The following is an 18,801-nucleotide window of genomic DNA, read 5'->3' as shown; positions in this document are numbered from 1 at the left end:
AAATCATTACAATTGATTACGTATCAATTATAATTGATATGTGATGGGCGACGTTCTGGGCAATGGCCCCCCTTCATAGCACATTTGTGCCTGAAGAAGCGTCTGAAATGTCGCTTACTGTACTTATGCATACTTTAATGTAGCCTCTAACAGGTTGCTGGGGCAAGTGCGGTTAGTAGCGAGCAGAGACGCAGACATAGCTCCCCCGTGTAGCCTCTAACAGGTTGCTGGGGCAAGTGTGGTTAGTAGCGAGCAGAGACGAAGACAAAGCTCCCCTATGTAGCCTCTGTCAGACTGATGGGGCAAGTGCAGTTAGTAGCGAGCAGAGACGCAGACAAAGCTCCCCCGTGTAGCCTCTGTCAGACTGCTGGAGCAAGTGCGGCTAGTAGCGAGCAAGGACACAGACAGAGCTCCCCTGTGTAGCCTCGAACAAACTGCGGGGCAAGTGCGGTTAGTAGCGAGCAGAGACGCAGACAAAGCTCACTCCTGGGGCAAGTGGCCCTGGGAGTGTGGTGGCTGACGGGACTGCACCACACAGCGCCCCATCCTTGATTGGCGAGCGAGAGGTTCCTGCCAAAACGACTTTGGCGTGCACTCGGGCATACGAACAGCTGTCAACCCATACGGGTTATTATTGTACAGGGAAATTGAGTTTTCAGGTCCATACGGCATGCAGCCGTTGCAATACGGGCAACAACATGTTTTGTGTCTGTTTGTGTTTCTCCCTTGTGATGGGACTTTGTAGGATGAACGTTGAGATGCACAAGGTGGCATGGAGGTGACCAATAATGTCCGAATTGGTCTGTAATAAGGTAGGGCACTGACACAAGGGGTTGCGTTTGCCTCGCGGCACCTCGTTGCGGGCATCACCTGCTGCCTCCTCCTCCTTGAAGAGCACTGACAGAAGGGGCATGCTGGAGTTCTGGAAGAGGCTCACCACCGTCTCATTGAGCGGGTCCTTGTTCTTCTCAAGCCACCCCTGCGTGTTGTAGCCCACCTGGGAGACGACGCAGTTGCATGTGTTTATATGCTAAATCGGTTCGTCCCCAATTTTCAAGAGAAGTGCATTTCTCCCGACCCCCCCTCCCCAAAGACAAAAATCCCCCCGTATAGTCTTAACAGACTGTTGGGGCAAGTGCTGTTAGCGAGCACCTATGAAGGCCGGAACAGAACACGAGGGGTGGGTGGCCAGCACCACGCCCGACCGCCTTTGCTGAGGTGATCCATGAGTTGGTGCCCTTCTTCAAGTTGTTCTTGACGAAGGGACATCCTTGAAGCGCTTTCTCTGCCCTCCCCGACGATCCGTTGTAAGGAGATAGTCACAGAATTTAGGAAATCTCGTCAAGTAATCGGAGTTAAACACTAGGGGGCAGCACTTTCATGCACGCTTTGGCACAGAGTCATGTTTGTCGCATTGACAGTCAAGACGGTATTTTATTCATTCTCATCGCCAGAAATTTGGCCAAATGGAAGTGCAGCACACAAATGTCACGCTGCGTCCTTTTTCGTGTTTTTTTTTTAATTCTCATGCAGGCATTTTGGTAGCTAGCCTGAGGCAACCGACTCATGATTAGACTCGATAGCCCGGTTCAATCACGACCAGATTCAAGCGCGGGCTCTCGGCACCGCCGTCTCTGCGCTCCGGACCCCTGAGCTAACCTGGCGACCTCCCAACAACGCGGGGTAATTGAATTAACCACTAAATTTACACAGCGGCACAATTGCAAAGCGCAACGGGTGACGGTGTGACAGAGTGACCCTGCGGAGCCCTATAGAAAGTTAACAAGACCAGCCCCTTGTGAAATTTAACAGCACGCTATAAAGCTTAGCCCCCACGCAATAACATTTGATGTTAGAAAACTTGAAGTGCCGTTGCCAGCGAAGCTGGGTGACTCAAGAGTGAAGGTCATTAGCTGATCGATCGGACGGATGGATGCATCACGAACATGACATCAGCTTTCTTCATTCACCCACGACCACTAAACCCCGTCCATTAAATCTCTTTTGTCAAAATTCCCACGTCGGCCTTCGCGGACAAAGCCAATTTGACAGCGGCTGCCCGATGGTGACTGTAACCTGAGCCATCACGCGCTCAGCTTATGCACGACTCGTGTGCACGCTTTGTCGGGATGCCTTTTTACCGTGCCGGCGTAGTGGACGAGTTCGAAGGTGGCCTCTTGCCCAGCCTTCTTGCCCGCCTTGGGCTTCTGGAATGGCGCAGACTTGCCCAGGTGGTTGTCGTACATGGCCGCCTTGAAGGTGGCGTCCGTGGCCTTGGGGAAGACGCACTGCTCCTCCAGGATGGAGAAGATGCCCATCGGCTGCACAGGGGAGAAGTACGTTAGAAATAGAAATTACTGGAAAAAAAAACGAACCGCACGTTAAAGGTGGGCTGGGGTGGCAGTGTCGCGGTTAGCGGTTAGCGCTACACTGCCGCTGGGTTCGTTAGCGCCGTGAAGCGGTTAGCGCGACACTACGTGATGAACCCCGTGACCCAAGTTCGAGTCTCGCTCACGGCCAACAACGGTGACAATTATTTGAACCGGTCCTGGACCTCCCCGAGGTCGACTTTTAGCGTTAAGTGAGTGCTAACCTCCGATTTGCACGGTTGGCTACGTATGATGCGGAAGAAGTTCAACATAAATGCAACCAACGGCATTGGGGAGACAAAGGCGACCAGGTGTGGTGTTCACCACCCACCCTTTCGTGTGCCGTGCCCGCCTTCATAGGTGCTCGTTAACAGCACTTGCCACAACCGTCTGCTACAGGCTATACGGGGGATCTTTGTCTTTGGAGGCAATCTCAATTGGCCATGATGAATGTGGGCAGCCTCGTTGTTGTGAATTTTATGTGCATTGGTAATTGCTTTGGTTTAATTGGGATTCAGGAAGAGCTTCGCATCAAGATGTATTTATGAGCGCTGCCTCTGCCGCTCAGCATGGAAATTCATACTGCTCAGGCCGCGTTCATTACTGGGCCTGTTCGTAACTCTGCGAAACAGCCCAGAACTTGTTTTTCCAATCAACAGCAATAACAAACACAATAAACGCACACCGCACAACATGCATCTGGCCATGGCGCGCATTGGAATGCTGAAATGCCAGGGACATTTTCCCATACAGCCATTTGTAAAGAAGCGAATCTCAGGATTGGATACACGTTGCATGCTTATGGCACGCTTATGGCACTATACACACACACACAAGTAAAGTGTAAGGCAAATTGAAATTTGGACATGAAACCTTCTCCAGGAGGTCAATGCAGGCAGCGAGATCGAGGCCGAAGTCGATGAAGACCCAGTCGATGCCCTCCTTCTTGTACTCCTCCTGCTCCAGCACGAACATGTGGTGGTTGAAGAACTGCTGCAGCTTCTCGTTGGTGAAGTTGATGCACAGCTGCTCGAAGCTGTTGAACTTCACGCAGGCACGTTGGCGACACAACCATAATCATCGTCATCATCGTCGTCGTCATCACAAACGAAGTCATCGTCGCTATCAATATCGGCATCGTCACTCACTCACGTTTAGAACCCATTAGGATTTTCCAGTTTCAACCTTTGAGCCATATAACACTAAGTACTGTGCTCCCACTTTCTGCAGGTGCCATTGTTCTGAGTTGCGTGTGCGCGTGATTGAATCGTGGCAGCGTGTGTGCACTCGCGATTCTAAAGCGACAATCTACACCGTGTACACTTTAATTTCATTTTATTCACGAAAATATTTCACCTGGAAAAATCCCTCCAAATGGAACATCTCATATGCACGGGTGTCCAGGATGACATTGATACGTACGTAGAAATGCTATACATCTCTGCTTGTCTGTTGCATGGGGTTCTGAAATCCATTATGCTGGATGCTGTGTACGTTGCTAGTGCTCTGGATTTTGCACAATGTTTTGGGTTCCATTATTATATAAACCCAATAAAAATGCTTCAAGCCCAGCAACCTTTCACAACCACTAAACATTGGGCCTAGCTTCATCATCTGCTTCACAGTGACGGTGGCCCAGATTAAACTGCACAGCTGTGATTCGCTAGCTATTCAATTGCAACAAAAATGTACATTGTGTATTTATACAGTCGACTGTCATTCCTTGTCAATCACATTTCTTTGATGAAAACTGCATTACATTTTAATTACATGCACGCATTGGTATCAATTACGTTGCAGTATGCCGGATAGTGCCTATACCCAGCATGCATCTCACCCCAGTGTGTCTAGCTGGCAGAGGTTTGACTCTGAAGTTGAAGACAAACGTAATAATCCTCAGTGGGTGATATCTAAACAACAGGTGGAGAGAAGGGCTTTCAATCAACATAACTCACCAGGTTAATGATTCACGTTGTACGGACAAATGTGTTCCTCTACACTGCAGAACTTTGCTAATAGGTGTGGGTATTGCAGGACACACAGCATTCAACATCTAATATATATTCAGGGCCTGGCCACACTTTATGGGGCTGGCCGCGTTTCGAGCCGAGCCATAAAGGATGTGTCCTTTACTGTTATTCGTGTTTTTCCCCCGTCAACAAAATGATAGTTAGTTTAACGCACGTCGTACTCAGATTGTAAATGTTGTGGCTTGGCTCTCCACCACACCGGTGTTGCTGTACTAGTGACGAATTGGCACGTTCTGTTTACGTGACAACCCTTACGAGTTGGCTGTGTCGGTGGGTGGCGGGTTTAACAACACATTTATATATTTACGCGATCTAACAAAAAAAAAAACCTCTATTAAAAATGATAGTCACGTAGCATTCCAGACTAATTATTATTATTATTGCTCGAGGGCAGTGGTTCTCAACGTTTGTTTGGCTGCTGTAACTCCCCTTGTTGAATCTTGTTACAACCGAGTAACCCACCCCGTCTTGCCTGACCCCCAACATGGTTCTGAGAAATAAATGTTATGAACAATGAACGTAAATATTTTAACCAATTGTCCATTTTGTGAGGTGTCCCTAACTCGCGAGTGACTGCAAGCGAATAATAAGCAATATTTAAAATAAATTTTTAAAAAAATACACGCTTTAATGATATTTACTAGTAATGGCAGAACTCCAAGACTCTAGGAAGTGGCCCCGAAGCTTGCCATAACGTAAGGGACCGTGGCCAATTACAGCCAACGTCAGTTGACCGTGGACAATTAGACCCAAGCCGAAACATTACATATAAAAAAGAATGTTAAAAAATATATATTATTTTTTTATGATAGAATATAGTATTGTCATCAGTATGACATAAGTATACGAAGTTTGCAGTCGATACCACATTGGGAAGTGGGTTAAAATTGAGTTACAAGATTTGAGAACACAACAACAACAACAGACAGAGCGAGTTCATAAAAAGCGTGTAAAAGAATAAAAAAAATCAACGCGGACGCTGCGCGCGTGACATCATTTGTTTGCGCTTTGCTGGGTCCTCTTGTAAACACGCATCGTTTACCATCAACGAGTTTAGAAAGGTCTTTCATATTGTTCTCGGTTACCATGTGGATTGATATTGTGTCTCAGCTATTTTACATCGCCAAATTCTCACGTGACCATTCACCAATGACTCTCGTGCACGGTGATGTAATGTCACACGTTTATACATCACCCTCACGTGGACTCCAGGGGTCAGAGGTCCACGTGCCCCCGGTTGAGAGCCACTGCTCTAGGCACACAACGGGGCAAATGCATCCCGATTCCAGGCGGTGTAACATGTGGAAGGCAAGCGGCTGACGCACACAGCGGTGTAGGAGACAAACGGACGCAGACATTCACCTCAAAGATCTCAAAGCCAGCGATGTCCAGCACGCCGATGAAGTATTGCCGCGGCTTGGTTGTGTCAAGGGTTTTGTTGACGCGAGCCACCAGCCACTTGAACATTCTGTCGTAGATGGCTTTGGCCAAGGCACCGATCGAGGACACGCACTTTTGAGACAAGTACAAAAAACACGGGGGGGGGGGGGGGGGGAATGGAAATACGGAGTCAACATCCAAAAGTAGCCGTCATTATTCCGGTCTGAGAAAGAAAAAACACGCGTGCACTTTCAGACGCTCTTCTGCGTTTTCTCCTGAAGGTAAACAGAGCCAGGATCTATAAATATATACTTGCTTTGTCAAAAAACCCCACGATACATTTGTACGGGCATCAATTCGAGTTACCAGCTGTGTGTTTTAAAGTGAGTGCACATTCACCATACCTCACGGGGTTCACGTGAAAAAGTTAATTACGACATAATTAGGGCTGTTCTGCAAGGGTATTGAATTAGATGATTTTGTAACATATGTCAGTGTGAATTTATACTCTTTGCTTTTTTCGGTAAAGTCACGGAGGTAAACATTTTAAATAAATTAAATAACGGTGTGCTTTCACTACGTTGTCCCCACCTGAAGAAGGACGCTTGCATTGCGCCCGAAACGTCGTGATTTAATTTATTAAATTTTTTTACCTACGTGACTTTACCGAAGAAACCAAAGAGTATGGATCCTTGCACTCATGAAAACTTCAAATCTAGAAAGTGTGATTTTAGTACAAAAAAAATGCAAAGCGAGTGAGGCAAGGCCCTGCTACTAATGCAGTATGTTCCATTCCCCGCCAGACGATGATACTCGATAACAGACGTGATTAATGATTGCAACACCCTTGCACAACTGAACATGAGAAGGGGCAGCGAGCTGTTATAAATATTTTTTTCTTATCGACAATAGCACATAGACAAAACGGTTATCTGGCACGGTGTAACCTTCATATCATACCTGATCCATGTTTTGGCTCTTCTGCACGTATTCATTTCCAACCTTGACTTTGGGCCGCGTGATGCCCTTTTGCAGCTCGCTTGAGTCAATCCCTGCCAGGCAAGCCACTCGGTCCGCCACTACACACCATCAAAGCAGAACGCCACACCAACGGGGCAAGAAACGTGTTTTATGAATGTGAGTGAGCGTTTTTCAAATTAAATGTCAATCATTGCTCGTGGCTTTCATCATCGAATGAGGAATGAAACTGTGCCGATCTCCTGTTTACAGCCCAGCCCAGTCATGGACATGTCCACATTCCTCTGGTAACCACGGTTAACTTCTAGTGAGATAACTCATTTTAGTTTCCCTTTAACAATACATACATTCAATTCGTTTAAAGGTACTGCATGCATTATTGTTTTACTTACGGATACATATACGTTATACATTTGTTGCATAACATTCGTGTTTTCCTTCTTTAATTTGTTTATACCGGAGGAGGCCAATTAGCTACAAAACAGATATCCAGTCGGGGCGGCTCAGCAAGTTATGACAACAAGCAATGCAACAAACGATCGGAGTGCAAAATAGAAAAAAAGGTTGGCAAGCCGCGAAAAACAAATACATCAAAATAAATGAAAGTATACAAGTAGAAATTGCATAAGTGCATACATTTATCATACTTAACAGAGCTTTATTTATTTAGTCAAGTTGAGAGGATGCGATAATCAGAAGTCCTGATGAGTTCTCTACCTCTGCTGATTTTAAGAATTGCCAAAGATGTGAATGCAGGAATCTCCTGACCTGGTGCCTTGAGACTCACTTTAGCTTTCTATAATAATTGGTGTTATAATGTTATCATTATGAATAAACACATTTCTTCAATGGGAATAACAATCAATGTAATTGGAAATAGTTTGTCATTCAGACATTTTAGGCAGTGTAGTTTTTCTCCCAATGCCTTTGTCATTTTGCATAAAAAAAAAACCTTTAAATCATAACAATGGCACGTGTAGCATGATGTGTAATTCAATATACTTATGAAACATGATACTTTTTCGTTTCAATTAAATATTTGAGTGGTTGACAAGAACCAAAAAAGCATTACCTGTGAAGTGAATAAAATACAACCCAATACTCACCGAAACAATGTTCACATTTCTACTTCTTAGAGCGGTTGGTGGTTCATGATACAATAGTAACTCACAATCTTGAACGATTCGTCTAAGAATGTGTGACAACGTTTAAGATTCGCATCGCAACAGTGACTAAGAACATCGCCTGGACTAACGGTTGTGAACAGACAATGGAATCTTAGCTTCTGCGGGGCGGGGAAGGGGGGGGGGCAAAACATTCATTGGAGGCAAGGAATTGGCCTTTGGGATGGATGGGCAAGGCACAGCTGACTGCTATTTAATCTGTCGTCGGAGAGATGCACCGTGGCTAGGATGCTGAATGGAATCATTTTCTCAGTACGACGACCTACTCGTGGTCAATGCTTCCTGCAAGACCTCCATCAAATAGTGACCACGTCGTGCCTTCGCTCAGTATGCAGCTTCAGAGTTTATATTGACATTCAGTTGTGTATTGTTTGAGAGAATGCCATGTGGAGGTCAGCGGCTGCATCACGGAGTTATTTTTTTTTTATTCCGAGGGCCAATTTAGGAAGCGACTTTGTACTATCTGTTTTTTTTAAAGGGGCAAATTTATCATGAAAATACACGAACAAAGTGGGATGCGAGATGCACTATCCCGTGGCTGCATACCACCTGCGATGCACATGAAATAGCCGGGAGATCATTAAAAACCATTGCATATGAAATGAAGTTTGCTGCGAGACTCACAGACAATACGTTCTCTGGCACGACGAAACGTCCAGTGCACAAAGCAAAAGGGCCACATAGCAAACCTTCTGTGCCATCGACCTCCGCCTGCTCCTCTCGGGGCTTCTGCCGAAACTTCATGTTGCCGAAGTGCATGATGCCGCCCGTCAATTTGTACAGACTCATCTTTTCTTCCGGAGTGAAGCCCAACACATCAAAGGCTTCCTGCCAAACAAGCAACAGGAAAGAAGACATCTCAAAAACAAAACAAACCATTTGCAAACGCACTTTTTTTTATCTTCTTCAGATCAATGAACGTAATAGCCAATGGCTGAGCCAGGATTTTCAGGTAAGGGGGGCAACCCCTCCAGCAATGAAAAATGATAGAGGAGTTGTTAGTAAGTAAGGACTTGTCTCTTCGACGCGTGTGCGGCGATGGCGCAGCCATCGATCGAGGGTCGAATTCGAACCGCGTTGTGTGATCGGCATCGCGCTCGCTGAAAGTGTTTGCCTACAGGGAAGTCGTGAACTGAATACGAAACTGCGCACAATTCTGTGTCACTTATAACCGCTTTGCCGTTACTTATTGCCAATTATGGACTCAGACTATTGTCCTATCATCTCATAGAGTCCATAGCACATAATATATGCTACAAAGTGGCAGTGGGGGTCGCAAAATGCCGATTTATTACTAATAAACCCCAATGATCCGATCGAAATTAGGGATTTCGATCTGATCATTGGGGGGGCATGTGCCACCCCTCCCAACTGGCTCTGCCAGTGATAATAGCCACCAATTTTTGTAATGAACATCGACGCTTATATTGTATATAACCATACATTATCAGTAGTGGAAAAAGTAAGATTAGACGTGTTAAGTAACAAGTTATGATGACCTCAGAATAATAACAGTAGTGTTTGTAAATATATATTTTTAAACAGAGATGACACATACTGTACGTGGATTTGTCTTTTTGGACAGCCATCATTGTTAGTCTACTATAACGATGATAATAAAAACAACAAAAAAAGAGTGTTGCACATTGCCACGTGTAAAAAAAACACGTGTGTATTTTCCTACTATATCATTGTTTATTTAATCCATTGATAATAATGATGAAAAAAATATTGTTTCACATTGCCACGTGTAAAAAAAACACGTGTGTATTTTCCTACTTTACCATTGTTTATTTAATCCATTGATAATAATGATGAAAAAAATATTTTTCACATTGCCACGTGTAAAAAAAAAACACGTGTGTATTTCCCTACTTTGCTGTTCGCCGTATTTTAAACACCTGTCAAGAAGAGTCACAAGTGCAGTGTTGTTTTTGGCTCGCTGCCTCGACAGTCTGTGGCAAGCGTCATATTGGCCACCTCCTAGAAGCCACTGCCGTCTGGTTTGTGACAAAACAAGCAAGCAAGACAATGCCCTCCCTTCACGTACACGTCCCTCGACGCTTCACATCAGCCACGTGGCTTTCTCGGTGTGCGTAAGTTCTGCAAAATTGGTTCAGACACAATCAAACTATGGAGCGATTTCAACTGTGTCTCATCAGCAAAGTCAGTCTTGTTTCAACCAATCCTAGTGAACGGACAAATGTTACTAAGTAAGGACCCTCTCCGTTATATATGGGTCTTCGTTTGATGGACCGATATGTGAAGGAAGCTTATTGTCCGCTTATTTATTTTGCTACTTATGTTCTCGACAGTGACCTAATGCTTATCTTCAGACTTGATTTAACGTTCCCAAAGAGACTATCCGTAGTGTCCACATATCATGTTTATACCCAACGCATACAGTGACTTTATTATGTTTATCTAACCAGGTAAGGCCCACTGAGCTCTGCAGCTCTTTATAAGAAGTGGCCTCGCTATCGAAAATGAGAGCTCAACGAAGTGACGAGTCATCACGTGGACGTTTATAGCAGGCAAATACTCCAAAACAAGGTTTTTAGTTACGACCTGAAAATTATGGCCTTGCACCATTATTTTTTGTTGTTGTGGTAACATTATATAATAATTCGAATAATTACAGGCCATGGTCAATCCACTGCTGGACGAAGGCCTGCCCACACCTCATCAGTCACGTGTGGTTTATTTGCCCACACTTTTCCATGCTGGTGAGTGCGTGTTGGTGGCATGAGTGAGGCCAGCCTGGTTCAGGCATCACTCATGGTTGATGTAAGCCACGGCGAGGAACTACACAAATGAAGTGCATAGCCAATCTTCTTGGTTCTATCGGTAAAGTCACGTAGAAGGAAAATAATAAAATAATAAAAATAAAACATAATAAAATAATTCTCACGACGTTTCGGCCACAACGCAAGCAGCCAATTCAGACTCTGTCTACTTGACAGACCTGTTCTCCACCTGAAGACGGCTGCTTGCGTTGTGGCTGAAACGTCGTGAGAATTATTTTATTATGTTTTATTTTTATTATTTTATTATTTTCCTTCTACGTGACTTTACCGAAAGAACCAAGAAGATGAATCCCCGCAGTCGCGAAAGCTTTAAATCGAAATTTAATGCATAGCCAATGTTAACGCAATTGTGTTTTGTTCAGCCATAGGTGACCAGGCTCAAACCATCACCTACCAGCATGTATTGTTTAGTTATCAACTTGTGAACCAGCTGGACCAAAATTTGTCTTGAACATTAAACCATCACCTTGATGATACCACAGAACTCAATCCACAATAATTATAATGCTCACCACGTTTCTAATACCCACAATGCAGCACTTGGAATAGAGATTGGCCCGCTATTGCGTGTGCCACCAACATTTAGGGAGCAGATCATTCATCGGCCCCAAATGGCAGACTCAAGTGCCATTTGCAGTCAGACTAAAGCCCATTCACATGCCAGTGCTGTAAATAACTCGTGAGGCATAGGGAGAGCTGCCCCTGGGGATCCCCTTGGTTCAACTGCAGCAGGGCATTGAAATGGTTGAGATGGGATGATGTGAGTCGTTTTGAGTTGCTAAGGCTATAGAAGCACTCTATAAACGAAAATCCGTATCCTTGTACAGAAACCTGACATTTTACCGTCGAGTATTTAACAGAGCCTACCGCCGGTTGCTTTCGCGCGAACACGTTTTTGAAACCCACGGCGCTGCGGCGACACGCATCTGCCACTCATTTTTTTTGCCGCATCGACACGAAAAAAACCCACCACCCCGCGTGAACGTTTTGAACAGTGAGCGCAGGCTGACAAAAAGGCCGCGCCGTTGCTTAGAAATCGACGTACGTCGGTAAGCATCATTTCTTCGGCGTCGTCCATGTTTTCAACAGAGGTGACGCCCTGGGAGATGGAGGCATACTCCTTCGGGTTATTGACCAGACCGACTTCCTCTGAATGGATAAAAACGAGACAAAAGAGTAGAGACGTGAGCGCAACTGCATGTTCTAACAAGAAAAGTTGGACTAAAAACAAAAAAATGTCGGTGATTGTTTTCAGTTGTATGTGTAAGAAAAAAAGCTCTGACAATTAACGCATGCGTTGGTTTACCTCATGAAAACCGTGGCACCATTAACGCACAAACGACGTGATTTAAATTACATCTACCGCTTGTTAAGGTCAAAGATTTTAGCCGTTTCAGAAACGTCTTGGAAGCCTCACCCAGGAGGTTGGGTACTTTCCCCGAGAGGAGTTGATAGAAGATGTGATAGCCTCGTTCTGCAGGCTGCTGGGAGATTACCCGAGACTTTTCCAGCAGATCTGGGGAAAAAATGCAGACCGTCCCAGAATGAGCAGTGATCATAAAAAAATAATATTAGCGTATATAAATTTAGCAAACATGTCACTTGTATAATGAAGAAGTAAATATGCGTTAAAAGGCAGCTGCACTTACATGTTTCAATATCCGCTCCGGAAAGTTTTCCAGACACGGCGAAATGGATTCTTATGAATTTTCCCTATTAAGGCAAAAAAAGCATGAATCTACATTGAAGCATGCGTGCATTAAAACATACACAGATCACATTTAGTGGAGACAAAGTGAATGAATTATGACTCTTTTTACATCGTTTTTTCATGTCATGTGTGCGTCTCAGGACACTGGCTTCGTAGCAATCGTGCTCGAACTGCTGCGCCACCACCCAGAGACGCAAAAACTGTTATTTTCCCCTCGAGTAAAACCGTATCGAAAAGCCGAACCAATATAAGACTTACAAATCGGGATGAGTTGTTGTTTCTTGTGGTCTTGGCGTTGCCAAAGGCCTCCAGCACAGGGTTGGCCTGGATGATTTGATCCTCCAGGGAGCCCTATGCATGAAAGGAAAAGTACGTTAAGTTTTGCCTGCTGCAGGCAAAAAAGCAGAACAGTCTGCAAGGTTACCCTTTGTTACGTTGAGTGACTTGAAATATACTGTGAGATTGCCGCTGTTGTAAAGCACAGGTATGCTTTCTGCTTTTTCATAACAGAGACCAAAAATATAAATGGGAAGCTAAATAATAATTGTAAAGTCTCATTATAACCATAGCGCAGCAAACGCTGTCATACACATCGACCACAAACTTGGACGAGTGGCTCACGATCCAATTTCTTCTTCTTTCAATCGCTATGCCCATGATGCACAAACCCCCGGATTCAAACGCTCGGCTCCACCAGACACAAATACACACATTCCCAATTGCAAAGCATTGAAACACAATTGATTATTCTTTTTTGTGACCAACCCCATCCTCATTTAATATACAGAGGAACTTATCAGTTCGGGGGTGGGAAGGGCGCATTGTTTCACGACACAATCTCGATGTGTAAAGTGTCTGAATTGAATTGTTTTTCCTGTTGTGCAATCGGAGATGACTGATCGGGCTCTGGGTCGTGAGCGGTGATCATGTGAGAGGGGACACGGGGGGATTGCAAATCTGTGAAGCATGGCGGAGGGAATCGGCCAATGTGGGGGTCTTAACGTGGTTATGAAAGGTAAATCAGAATCAGAATATGTATTTATCCTGGAGAAATCCAATGAACTATAAAGCTCCTATTTCACAGATGTTCAGTAGGAGCGGGTCAAAAAGTTACAACAACAAACAATACACAAAAACAAACACGATGGGAGTGCAAAGTATAGGAAAGATAAACAGACGACAAAAAATAGATGCATTTAAAAAAATACAGAGTATATGAGCAATGCAATTGTTTGCAAATGTGCTGGAGCTCTCGAGGGGTCTCTACATGGTAATTTGGCCTACTCTTCCACGCTGGCCAGACGTCTTGGAAGAGTACCCACGCTCTACCCCAGCACAAGTGGCACACGCTGTTTACCAGTCACGTACTGCTGGGTGGACAGAGGTGGGTTGGGGGGATTTAAGAAACTTAATATCACAACAGGGTTGTCCAGCAGCGGGAGACATGTAATTTGGGACTGTTCTGGAAGGAGAATAAAACAAGCCTTAATGAATTATTAAATATTAAACATGATGCCTAGAGGTTGAAGCTGTATGTGGTAATAATAATAATGATAAGCACCATCTAAAAAAACAAACTTGAAAATAACTTTAATTACCAACGGACATAACAGTTCGATACCACCGTTCCCACAATGCACTATTTGAGCGCAGCAGCAGCGGATAGACTTTTCTCTCCGCAGATAAGCTGCCTAGGGCTCCACGCATGCAGCACGATGGCCACACGTACGTGTAAAGTGTCGTCTAACAGCACCGTCACCTTGCTCTGGTCGATCTGTTTGTTGCCTCCTCCAATGTTGGCAAAGTACTGGATGACCTTTTTAGTGTTCTCAGTCTTGCCGGCACCGGATTCCCCGCTGATGCCATGGGACATGGGAAGGAAAATAACAAAATATACAATAAAAAAATGCATGCGACCACCACTGTAATCATCATCATCATCACCAGGCTATCGTCAGGCGGTATAGCACGTGGCAGCCCCAACGTTCGAAATCTGAAACGGTGACAGCAAGAGTGCCTTCTGCATAAAGCGGCAGTGTAAGTCAAACATTTATTTTTCCACGTATTTATTACGTATCCCACTGGGTGCGACGTTCATTGTATTTTATATATTGTAAATGCGTGTATGCGTGTCATTATGTGTTTGCTATGTATGTGTCAAGAGACACCCAAATAAAATATTTTAATAAATACGTTAAAAAATTTAAGCCCATTGCGGCCCCTAAGTAGCAAAACTCTCTTGTTGTGTGCCCCCCTTTCAAATCAAACAATCCGAGTGAGATGACAGAAGAGATATTGACAAGAGCGACGAGAGGTACATGTGTAGTGAGATAAGATACATCTAGACAAAGTAGAGGATGTAGTGTGAGGTAAAAGAAGATATACAAACAAGATATACATTATAAAAATTAATTTATTTTAATGTGTGATAGTAATTAAATTTGAGCTGATATTTCATGCACCTCAAGGTTTTCATGAATATGGAGCCTCTTGAGCTTCTTATTGCCTCACTAGCTTTTCCTTTAATAAAATAATAATTCGTATTATAACGTTTAAGCCTTTCTCAATCCACTGCTGGATGAGGGCCTCCCAACTTCGCCATGCTGTTCAGTGCAGGTTGGTGCAGTGGGGCTGTTAGAATAGTTCAGATGTGGTTGGCCAGCGACGCTACATTTGGCCGTGAATCAAACCCTCATATAATAAATCATGTACAGCATAAATAATTACTCACGTAATCAGCATAGACTGGTTGGCTTTATCTGCAGGTAAAAAAAACATGAGATCATTACAAAAAAATGCACGCAACAATAATATGGCGATGCTCTATCGAGTGTGCATACCCATGCATGTTGATTCACAAGTTTGCATCATTAGCCATGATGGATGAAGTCCTTTCCGAGCCACCGCCACCTGTCAAGATTCCAGCGACATAACTATACATCCAGTACCTGCGCACAAAACCCATCTCATCACTCCATCTCTTTGGTGGACGTCCAGCCCCCCCTGGACGCATTCCCATCCCTCTGCCGCCGCTCCGTTATTTTATTCTTGACCCCTTCTGTCCAAGGCCCAACCGCTCACCTTTCTCCATCTGCGGACAATCTCCAGTGTGTCGGTGCTCCTGTCTTCCCGGCACATCGCCGCGATTCCGAGCGCACGAGCGAGGCAAAATCGTAACGCAAATCGCACGGCGCGCAGCGGGAGTGAGGAGGTGGGCTTTGCTCCGCGGAGCCGCTTACTTATCAGCATGTCGCTGTAGGCATTGTCGGAGATGGAGAAGAGGTGAGGTGGCACCTCGTTGCGCTTCTTGCCACGGTACATCTTGGCAACTCTGCTCCCGTATATGGGCAGCCACTTGTACGGGTTGATGGTGACGCAGAAGAGCCCAGAGTAGGTCTGCACACAGCAGAATGTTCTTAGGTTTTTTCGGTAAAGTCACGTAGGTACATTTTTTAACATTAATGAAAGTAAAATAAAAAATAAAATAAAAATCACGACGTTTCGGAGGCAACACAAGCTTCCGTCTTCAGGTGGAACCGTCACAGCACGAGACAGCTATTTAAAATTGTACTTTTATTAATTTATTTATTTTTTACCTACGTGACTTTACCGAAAAAACCTAAGAATATGAATCCTTGCAGTCACGAAAGCTTCAAATCTACACAGCAGAATGTTTACGATCAGAGTCTTTACGTCGACTTTGGAGGATATCCGATGAGCTGCACGGCTCTTTCGCACCGTTATCTCGCGGGGGAATGTTGCCGGACACCCGGTCTCTTTATAAAAAATGTTCTATTAATTTGAAGAATTGCTGTTAACATCGATCAATGTGGTTTTTTGTTGTATAGTGCACTTCACATCAATAAAGGCATCTCTGAGCACTTGATGTAAAAATACATTCTTGACGGTCAAATAGTCAGCATCAGTTTTGTACAATTCGTGGTGTTTTATAAAAATAAAGGCATTTAACATGTTCACATCCTACCATATTTATCATATTCTTAAAAGAGAAGTCACTAAATCATAACAATGTCCTGCATCAAATGAACAAATACACAATTGAAGTATGGTGGGTGACATTTACTGTACAGTATGTTAGTAACAACGGTGATTTTACATTTTCTCTGTTCATAGTTCACAATTATAATTGGCCTGATGGACCCTGAATTTTTCATCACAAAGTATGTTACAACATTCTCTGTCATTGTTAACATGATGATGTATTCATCTTTACATGTGCTTCTGAATGCCTTTAAATAGCAAACATTTTTTTATTATTATTATACATATCATTGTGATATGCGGGTCTGCCAAACATACTTTATTTACAATGTGCCAGATTGAACTCAGGTTGACAACGACTCATCGCCCAAATCCACTAACTACTAACTGCTGCGATAACAAAACAACAAACGGCATAGCAATCTATGCAGTGCTGTGTATATCCGTGATTGAATGAAACGTCTATCTGACTTGTCGAGTATAAACAAACCCAAACCCTCCCCATCCTCCATACAAAGTAAAGCGCACACACAATTCACAAAAATATCATACGCACGTAGATGCGCATTTTGACGTATCTCTCCTTGAGGTTGTTGAGAACGCTGGCTTCGTTGAGGAAGGTGAGGTTGGCCATGTCTTCTATCTGCTCAAACTTGGGAGGGTTCATCTCCTGCACGATGTCCTTCTTCACCTTGGCGATCTGCGCACAAGAACAAGCGACGTTCTGCAATAAGCCACAAACGTAAGCTACCTGGTGACTATGAATGAGGTCCTGTGGTAGCAAGCTTTAGTGATAGCAAGCTTGACAGTAAAAACAAGCTTTATTGTAAAAATGTAAAGGTGCAGGCCCTGCGATTGTTCGCCCACACTGCTGCTGACTGACGGGATCTAGGCTACTTTGGCCTTCTCTTCTACGCTGGCCAGACGTCTTTGGAAGAGGTGGGAATACCGTACACATTTCTGCTGCTGGGTGGATAGAGACCGGTGGATTAGAACAAACATTAGCCAAATGTTTCCCGCCGTTGAGCCAAAAGATTGAAGCTCCGCAACTTTTGGAATCGCAAGCCCGGTGCGATAACCGTCGCATCGTGGCATCTTCCCTCGTTTTGCTTTTCTTTTATGCAAGGCCGTAGCCATGGAGTCAGCATTGGGGGGGACCAAATCTTCCAGGGTGTCTGGGGGTCCCAACCCAGAAAAATATTTAAATTTGAAAACTAATTTCCTGCCTAAAATATTAAAAAATTCACTAACACATGGGATGGACTTCTTTTTTTTTTAACCAAAATGTCGAATAGTGTATTGTGTTACATTACTCTGTTTTACTTTTTTTTTTACCATTTCTTGTTTCATTGTATGTAATGGCAGAGATTAGGAATTTATAAAGTACAACCATAACCACAATCATATAAACAGAAATCTATTTTATAGCAATATATTGGGGGGAACATTTTGAGCATATTTTAATATTGGGGGGATGTTTCCCCCCAATATACATTATAATTGCGGCCTTGTTTTTATGTCCCCAGACATCCCTAACATTTTGTCGTCGAGCAGCCGACGTGTTGTGTTTTGTTGTTTTTACAACACGCGACCGAATCACAAACCTCATTATTGACGGTAAACTTGACGGACACGGTGTTGTCTCCGTGATCATCCTGGATCAGCGCCTGCATGAAGCCCTCCTTCTCATCTTTGACCCAACAGTTTTTCTTGATGTCAAAGGGACGGGCTTGGAACTCCAGCTTCTCCGAATCCGTGGGCTTCAGGAATGGCATGGGGTCCTCATCGTCGCCACACTCACCTTTGTACGGCATGGTGACGTCTGGATCAGAGAAGTTGACTCAGCCTTATACTGCAAACAGAGAAGAATTGAAACAATGATGACAGGACGTACCTCGACGAGGACAGACGCGGCTCAAGTCAAATGTCATTCCTGGCGATCAACTCTTGCTTCATTTCGTAAACGTGTCCGTTCTGGGTTCCGTGAGCCAATGGTTATTGATTACGTATTGGTGAATTTACATTGGTTATATTGGATTCACCTGGAATTTTAAAAAAAGATGTCACATTTTGTCGGCTGAAACCAGTTTTAAAGGAACCTTACAAAAAGTAAATGTATTGTCAGGTGTGTTTTTTAAAGTCACACAGCATGTGTTCATGTTGTTGTTACGCTTCACCGAATTAACTTGTTTGAGTTGTAAACAAGAGATGGGGAATTTTCAAATCAACTTCTGCTAATTCTGTCAAAATAGGCAGAGCGTTGTGTTTCCAGGCACACCAAACAATAAACCGACCTGGAAAAAGTCAGCCCCCGAATATCGCGTCGAGTCACGCACGAGC

At 44.1% G+C, this 18,801-nt stretch overlaps 1 protein-coding gene across 1 annotated transcript in view; it reads right to left on the bottom strand.

Moving 5' to 3' along the window:
* LOC133353457 (myosin-16-like) overlaps positions 1–18,775 on the bottom strand; it is a 27,894-nt gene extending 9,119 nt beyond the window's left edge. The window contains exons 1-16 of the mRNA XM_061569722.1: positions 18,756–18,775; positions 18,066–18,313; positions 17,018–17,161; positions 15,699–15,855; positions 15,191–15,218; positions 14,219–14,315; positions 12,718–12,810; positions 12,398–12,461; positions 12,166–12,264; positions 11,794–11,897; positions 8,631–8,769; positions 6,740–6,858; positions 5,762–5,911; positions 3,243–3,413; positions 2,142–2,321; positions 871–997 (exon numbers count right to left, since the gene is read on the bottom strand). Of these exons, the coding sequence (XP_061425706.1) occupies positions 871–997; positions 2,142–2,321; positions 3,243–3,413; positions 5,762–5,911; positions 6,740–6,858; positions 8,631–8,769; positions 11,794–11,897; positions 12,166–12,264; positions 12,398–12,461; positions 12,718–12,810; positions 14,219–14,315; positions 15,191–15,218; positions 15,699–15,855; positions 17,018–17,161; positions 18,066–18,275 (1,882 nt within the window). The 5' untranslated portion in view covers positions 18,276–18,313; positions 18,756–18,775. The remainder of the gene's footprint in view (positions 1–870; positions 998–2,141; positions 2,322–3,242; positions 3,414–5,761; positions 5,912–6,739; positions 6,859–8,630; positions 8,770–11,793; positions 11,898–12,165; positions 12,265–12,397; positions 12,462–12,717; positions 12,811–14,218; positions 14,316–15,190; positions 15,219–15,698; positions 15,856–17,017; positions 17,162–18,065; positions 18,314–18,755) is intronic.
* Between the last annotated feature and the right edge of the window lie 26 nt (positions 18,776–18,801).

Source organism: Lethenteron reissneri, chromosome 44 (assembly GCF_015708825.2).
Source record: "Lethenteron reissneri isolate LAM-NWPU_2019-01 chromosome 44, ASM1570882v1, whole genome shotgun sequence".
Taxonomy (NCBI): Eukaryota; Metazoa; Chordata; class Hyperoartia; order Petromyzontiformes; family Petromyzontidae; genus Lethenteron; species Lethenteron reissneri.
This window is presented reverse-complemented; position numbering and strand designations above follow the sequence as displayed.